At 33.2% G+C, this 8,231-nt stretch overlaps 1 protein-coding gene across 2 annotated transcripts in view; it reads left to right on the top strand.

Moving 5' to 3' along the window:
* LOC106468788 (dual specificity protein phosphatase 16-like) overlaps positions 1–8,231 on the top strand; it is a 98,969-nt gene that overhangs the window by 57,473 nt on the left and 33,265 nt on the right. For both annotated transcript variants that reach the window (XM_022397803.1, XM_013929231.2), the window contains one exon: positions 2,937–3,111. In XM_022397803.1, the coding sequence (XP_022253511.1) occupies positions 2,937–3,111 (175 nt within the window). The remainder of the gene's footprint in view (positions 1–2,936; positions 3,112–8,231) is intronic.

The raw sequence follows: 8,231 nt of genomic DNA on the forward strand, positions 1-8,231 counted from the left end.
TAGCCCTCATGTAGCTTTGCGCGAAATTCAAAAACAGAAACAAACAAACCATTTAATCAATTAACAACTAATGTTACCTTTTTGAAATAGAACTTGACCTTATTTTTTATTTTGTAAACAAAATTAGATATTAAATGTAAGTTGATATGCTTTGATAATATTAATATATCACATTATTTTAACATTAACATTCCACAGGTGAATCTTATTGATGTTTTGGTTATATACATGTTCAACACTGAGCATTTCATGGGAGAAGTTTTCATAAAATTTTACAAAGTTGAATAATTACGTAACTTTGACTACCTTATGTAAATTTTATGTCAGCTCACCTATGGTTTCTATAAGTCTTATTTGTTGTAACTTAATAGGTACTTAGAAAAAATATAGTACCATTTTAATTATAAAAAATAATTAAGATATCATTATGTTATTCTCCTTTCATCAACAAAGTATAATTTTTCTACTTATTGAACAAAAAAGGGCCCTAAAAATTATTCCTTCACAAGATTATAACTTGGCATATTTTTGCTCAAGGCTATTTAGTTATCTAGACCAGTGGTCAGCAACCTTTTTTGATCGCGGGTCAATTATTTTTTTTGTTGAAAAATTTAGCATTGTGTTGGGTCAGTGATAATCATATAATTATTAATACCGGTACATGTATTTTAAATGTGTATGTTTATTTACATACAAAAAAATTAATAGTTCGACCAGTTTGATATTTTTCTCTGAAATTGATCTTAAAATTCTCCGTAGCCGTGACTCTTTCCCATCTTTCCTTTAATATCGTTGTTCTTCTCACATAGCCGAGAAACTTGAACTGAACAATGATTGTGCCCTCACGGTTTGCAATGGTGAAGCCAACTTTTGGTGGGTAAGCCACATTATTGCTGCGGGTCACTTAGTGACCCGCGAGTCATAGGTTGCCGACCACTGATCTAGACAATACTGTCTCAAACGTCCATGTTTATTATTTTCTTAGCAGTTGTTACACACTCTTTGATCACTGTAGGATGAATATCCAATATTCAATTTCACACATAATGCATCGAGTCTTCCTTTGTGCAGTCATCATTTCTTTGTTCAATTCACTGTAGCATCACCTGGAAGAAAACAGTGTCAATGAAAAAACTATCAAATTATATGAATTTCTGTAAGCCAAAAGTAGATAATATTAAATGAGTTTGTTCTGTATTCATGCAATTTGATTAACTTATTTCCACTGTGAAAAGGAAACAAAATCAATATCAGTGACACCTGGCCCCTGTGGTGATTCAGCTGCAAGCCTGATGGTTTATAACACTGAAAATCAGGTTTTGATACCCATGTTGAGCACATCACAGATAATCCACTGTATTGCTTTGTGCTTAACAATAAACAATTAGTAACACCCATCTGGTCTGGAAAGGGTTAAGGTGTACATATAAGCTTATCATATGGAATAGTACTTTTGAAATGTGGCTAACTTGCTAGTGCCCCAGTTACTCATTATCATGTGCCACAGATGTTTCACAAGGAAAATGTTACTTCAAGATGTTGTGGTTTAGTATCATGTCTCTTTAACAAGATCATCTGTGAAAATATTTAGTGATACTTGGAGACTATGTCCTCCCTATTTTAACTAATAGAATAACTGTAAATGACACTGGGAGAAATTATGTTATTGTGTTATTTATTCAATGATAAGTTCTCTGTCTTATTCAGAATTCCTGGACATTTTTTCTGACATAGCGAACTCTTAACAGCTAGTGAGCTGTCCAGTGTTATTGGGCACTCATACTCAAGTTGTGTTCTTAATGAAGATTGTTTTCTCTTTTTTTTTCTAGTATTGTGTCCAGTCTCTTTCTTTAAACTCAAAGTTGGAAATTAATATTTAAGTCTCGTAACATTTTCTGCTTTTTTTTTTCTTGCTGTTTCAGTTGCTGTTCTTACATGTGATCAATTTACCTAATGGTATCACAACTAAACTGAAGATCAGTGGCTTACCTGATATTATAGCATGGGAATCTCTGAAAGTTTTGTGCAAGAAAAATCTTTAGTAATGTGATAAAAAGCAATTAAGCCAGTTTACATGTATAAGTAAAAATTTATTTACACCAAAAATATCTTTTATTATTATTAATTCTAGGTGAAATTGTATATAAAAGTTCAGATTGTAAATGACATTTTAAATGGAAATTTAAAAGATTAAAAACTCAACTTGAAACCCAATTTACTATATAGCATATTATTGATAAAACACTTAAAAAGAAAGAAAAATTGTGTATTTCATGTGAACATATGCAAAACTGTTAAAATAAAATGCAGGTGAAACATTTTCATATTTTTAACTTTGATCAGTTGTAATACTGACATGGCAGAATTAATACTGGTCTTGTGAGTGAACTAGAGATATGCAAAAAAGTAATCCAATTACCAATTAACTGGTTGCTAGTAATCAGCCAATTTTTTATACTGTTATGTAATTCCTCCATTGACTACCTTTGGGACATTTTACAATACAGTCAAAGACATGAAAGTAATATACTTTGATCACTGATTAGTATGGTTGATATCTTCTAGTCTTTTTGTCTGTTCAGTTGTGGTTGACATAGAAAGCTTCATTAATTTTGAAAAAAAAATATTTCCTTGATTTTTGCTCTTAAAAATTCTGCAAGTGTTCCAACCATTTAGTGTTTCATGGGGACATTTTGCTCAGATTGTTTGAATAAGTGTGTGAATAGCTGTGTTGACTTTCATTTCTCTTTCTTGTGTGAAGTGTATTTAAATCCAACACCAACACTGCTAGACTGGCTTAATAAAGATGTACTGCTGCAAATTAAAATTGACAAAACTTCATTGTGTACAAAATTCAGAATGCATTTATAATTTGTTTCTGAAACATATGTGTGACTATTGTGGTTCACAATGTTTTTTTTTCTTCCTTTTATCAGATTTCGGTGAAAGATCTATTGATACATACATGCCAATTTGACATACATGAAACATATGATGTTGTAGTGTATGACCAGGGATCATATACGGTAGATATAAATACCACTGATACTTTTATTGCTGTACTGATGAAGAAACTGGCACAGGTGTTTCGAAGTGTGAACTTAGTCAAAGGTGAGTTTGTCAAAAGAGGTGAAAGTTTAAAATGTAATTTTAACTTTTTTTCACAAATGTACTCAACTGATAATTATATATAGTTGTGGGCTATAATTGTAATATTTTAATGTTTTGTCCACTGTACAAAATTTTGTTTTACATGATGTAATAATTGTGTGAGTTCTAGAAATTTTATGAAAGTTTATGCCTGTGAAATCTTGAATTTTTATGAAATAGAGGACAGTATGAAAATGACAGACCGTGTGAGCTATAATTAATTAATCAGTTTAGTATCTGTTAAAGAGTTTTAGTGAGTTAGACAGTAAGAGTAAGTAATTTTGTTTTTCGGTGATCAAGTTAGTAAGCAAGCATGTTTATTAAAATTGATTAGCAAAGAAATTTTGCACATAAGTAATATGTTTGTGACATTAGGCCTACTAATGATTGTAGCCTGTATAAAATGGTATTGAAGCAATAAATTGATTCTTTATTTAAAATGAAATAAATTTCGCCTTATCTTTAACAAATTAGTCAAGAAAACCTGCCCAAGAATAGAACATATTACAATAGTCATGTGCGAAGTGGGATTATTTTGGTGAAAATATAATAGAACTTTGACTAAACTTCAAAATGACAACATAAGAATAAAATGACACCAAAAATTTGCTGTAGATGAAGAAACAGTGGAAAAAGGATCAACCAATCAATAGATTTATTGGTATGAAGCCTTGCTTCTAGTTGTATAGTTGCAGTTGAACTAATTTGCTAATAATAGGTAGAAAATTACCTCCAAAGATGAAGAAAACAAATGGGCATAATGTTTCAAAAAGAGGAAAGTTAGAAATTGCCCTTAATATGAAGAGCTTATCTACGCCTCGTGATGTGCGGGTAAATGATATTGAACAGTGGATATTGGGAACTGGCCTCAAGTGAAGACTATGACCAGAAATCCTTGTGCACTACATCACAGTTACAGTGTCAGAGGTTGGAACTTCCAGTGGCAACAAGAAGGGTATTTCTTTTATCAACGAGAAGTGAAATACTCATACTGTGATTTATTAGGAATAAATTTACATTTAGTGGCTGGGGCATTGTAGACCAAATACTTTAACGTGTTTTGAGAGATTATTGATTGGAAGAACTCTCATTGACATGAAGGATAAAGATGTCATTATTAGGACCATGAACACAACAAATCATGAAATTTGAGTCTAGATGGGACATCGCAACATGTGAAGTTGTAGAAGTAGAACTTCCATATCAAAAAGCATCATAAGTAGTCACTTGTGAGGCAGATATAGGAAGTTTGATATCAAATCTTCACATAGATACCACCTCACTTACAAGAGGTGTATGACCAGAGCTGTGAAGGTCTTATTGCTGATTGGTATTATATACACATGAATTGCCTAGGGAATATCAAAATATCTTCTCCAGTGGACCCCATGACTTAGACTAAACAAATGAAATATTATATAAAATTGATACTGAAGATGCAGCCCCAATACATCAGTTAGCCAGGCAGTTCCCACTTGCAAAACAGTTATAGGCTTTTGAAGACATAGATGCCTATGAAGAACCAAGTACTAGTCCTCGGACATTACCTATTGTACTTTGGAAGAACAAGAATAGACCTACAAGGTTCTGCATAGACTAGCGGAAGGTGAATGAAGTCACAAAGAAGGCTGCCTACCCACTGCCAAGGATTGAGTATTTTGGATGCTTTATCTGGATCAAAATGGTTTTCAATATTAGAACTAAAGAATGGTTACTGGCAAGTGCTAGTCAACAAAGCAAGCAGAGAAAAGATAGCTTTTACTGCAGAAAATGGATTGTGGCAACTTGCTATTTTACCATTTGGATTATGTAACACACCTGCTACATTTCAATGACTGATGGGGTGTGTTCTTTCTGAACTACCGTGGAATATACTTAGATGACATAAGCACAAATGGTAAGACCTTTGATAATACTTGTGATGGGTTAAGGAAAACTCTAAAGCAGTTGAGGAAAAAGAACCTTAAGCTGAATCCTAAGAAGTGTAAATTGTTCCATCAACAGATTAGTTTCTGGGACAGATAGTCAGCAAAGAGGAAGTGTCTACAGACCCAGCTAAGATATAATCTGTTTATAATTGGCCAACACCAAAGAATTTGCATGAGATAAGACAATTTCTGGGATTGTGCTCTTACTATTGTCATTTTCTTATATCATCATCTACACACACATTACTTGAAAAACCAAATAAGTTTTGTTGGACTGTTGATTGAGAACAAGCATTCAACAAACTGAAGAAAGAATTAACCACTACTTCTGTAATAGCATACCCAACTCTTGAAGACCCCCTCCCCCCCTCTTATTAGATACAGGTGTCAGAAATTTTGCAGTGGGAGGGGTTTTATCAAAAGTACAGCATGGAAAAAGCATGTGATTGCCTACTATAACAAGGCAATGAATACTGCAGGAAGGAGGTACTGTACAATTTAGAAAGAGCTAATAACTGTTGTTAAAGCCCTAACTCATTTCCATCATTATTTATATAGGCGAAAGTTGACTACTCAGGTCAGATCATGGAGCACTGAGGGGGCTTGTGAATTTTTGCAATCCAGGAGGCCAGATAGCAATCTGGATCCAGAAACTTCAGGAGTACAACTTTAACACGATGTTGCACCCTGTATTTGGAACCATGGAAATGTTGAAGACTATATGTTAACAAAGAATGTAAACACAGTGAAAAGAGGGAAGCAAGAGATAATAAAGATGTCCATCCTAATATTTAACAGAGTATATTCCAAGATGGGACATTCACAAGTGATGATGAAGAAACAATATAGTCCAGCACACAACTTAAAGATGCTCAAGCAAAAGATACAACTTTGAAAATAATGCATAAAAGTACAGAAAAACACTCATGGCAAAATGTCACTCCATTCAGCCAGAAGACAGAGATGTACAGGGCACAGTGGAATTCATTATGCCTAGGAAAAGACTTATGTTAGAAATGGGAAGATGTTAGTGGATAGAAAAACAAATTTATGGTAGCACTCCATCATCTCCACATCCTTCCAACAGCTGGACACTTAGGTGCTAAAGTAAGAGATTGAACATTGGATTGGGTGCCATGGATCTGTATAGAATTGGTGTAAATCATGTGAACTATGCTGTGAGTGAAAAGATGCATGAAATAAACAGTGTGGATAGTTACAGCAGTATTATGCTGGAGTAGCACTTGAGAGAGAGCTTGGTCCATTTTCACAGAGTAACAATAAGAATAAATACATCATGAATGTGATGGACCATTTCACGAAATAGCTACATGAATATGCTGTCACTAATCAGGATGTAGAAACTTGTCAATGAATTTGTTTCAAGATTTTTGGTGCCTGTGAAACTTCATTTAGACCAGAGTTAAACTGATTCAACTTTGTTTGCAGAAATGTGTAAAATTCTTGGAATCAGAAAGACCAGGAAAACAACCATTCATACATCTATGATGGAATGGTGAAGAGATACAACTTTAAACTTTTCAACCATTCAGCAATTTATGTGGATGAACATGAGAATACGTATTACAATCTTCCACTGCTATTAATGAGTTATTGAATAGCAGTACATGAAGCTACAGGAAACATGCCATCATCGCTGGTGGGGAGAGAACTCAAAGTGCCATTGGCCCTTTTGTACTCGTATCCTGAGGATAATCACTCATGTACAGAAACTAAGGAACACACCATTGGTGTCATACAAGACTTTACTTGGGAAAAACTTAAATCAACTAGTGATAAAATGAAAAGTCAGTATGATGTTAATGCTGATAATATTAGATTTTATCAAGGACATGGTATGGCTGTATTCCCTTCTGTTGTAGTGAAAAGAATAAATGATATGGTTTACAGAATCCAGAAGGACAAGCAGTCCAAGGCAAAGTTCAGCCACTGTTATCAACTCTAGTATGAGGTTTGTGAGAGAATAGCCAACTGGATATCTTCAATAAGACACCACTAGTGATAATTCAACCTTCTTAAGAGCCAAAGATTCTTGTCAAGACAGCTTCAGAGACAAATTTGCGAGTGGAATGTCAACCTGCTAAAAAGCCCAGAGTTTCTTTCAAGACAATGTCTAGAGGATTTCCAAGGATCATTTGTCACAAGTTACCAGTGAATTCATTAGGCCAGTGACAAGATAGGAAATGACAATAAGGTACAAGAGGTTATCCCATCTGCATACTGTAAGTCTTGGAAAAGAAAACCATAAAAAAACTGGGTGAATGAATAGCTTAGGCACAGTAAAATAAGATATTTGAGATTTTTTGTTAAACAGAATTTTTATTATTCTTTATTTAATCCTCTTGCTACTGGTAGGTTGAAGTGTGCATGTCACAACCTTTTACAGGGTTGCATTAAAAATTTAATTAAGCTACTTTATTACCAATGTATACAAATAAATTTGACATCAAAGTGTAATTAATGAATAGTTAATTAATTTTAATATTATCTAAGTTTTAATTTCATAATTTTAATAGGAAATATTTAAATATATCCTCATCCTCTAATTTATTTACCACCCCTCTCAGAAGTACAAAGTTGAATTGCAAATTACTCATTATAATATAGTTATTAATAAGGCAAAGTCTAATTTTTGTAGCCTTCAATCTTCTATGTTTACTGAGACATAAACTAGAATTCAGACCCAGTTGCTATGCCCACCTGTCCTATCCTTTCTTCACACGTCGCCAATAATTCTCTCTGATGTCTTCTGTTATATCATTTATATACAATAGAAAAACATAGTTTTATTCTATATTGCATTGTTTTCAGTACAGATACTGTCTATTTCATCGTCAGTTTGTAAATTTCTCTGGCAGTGTTTAGATCAAGAAGCTTAGAGAATTATTTTAAGGCACATATGCCTTAGCTAAAAAGCCAGTTAAATTATAATAGTTATAGAACATTGTTTGCTTTGTGTATGTTATTATTCTCTGTTCTCAGGTGCATTCTTTAAATAAATAAATAGTATTTAATGTACTAGTACCATCATTACAAAAATAAAAGCTTAAATTTCACAGGCAATTGACAGCAAAAAAATAAGACGTTGAATTTATAAATATATTTCTTGTGTTTTGTGTGTGTGTGTGTGTG

This window comes from Limulus polyphemus, unplaced genomic scaffold, assembly GCF_000517525.1.
Source record: "Limulus polyphemus unplaced genomic scaffold, Limulus_polyphemus-2.1.2 Scaffold91, whole genome shotgun sequence".
NCBI lineage: Eukaryota > Metazoa > Arthropoda > Merostomata > Xiphosura > Limulidae > Limulus > Limulus polyphemus.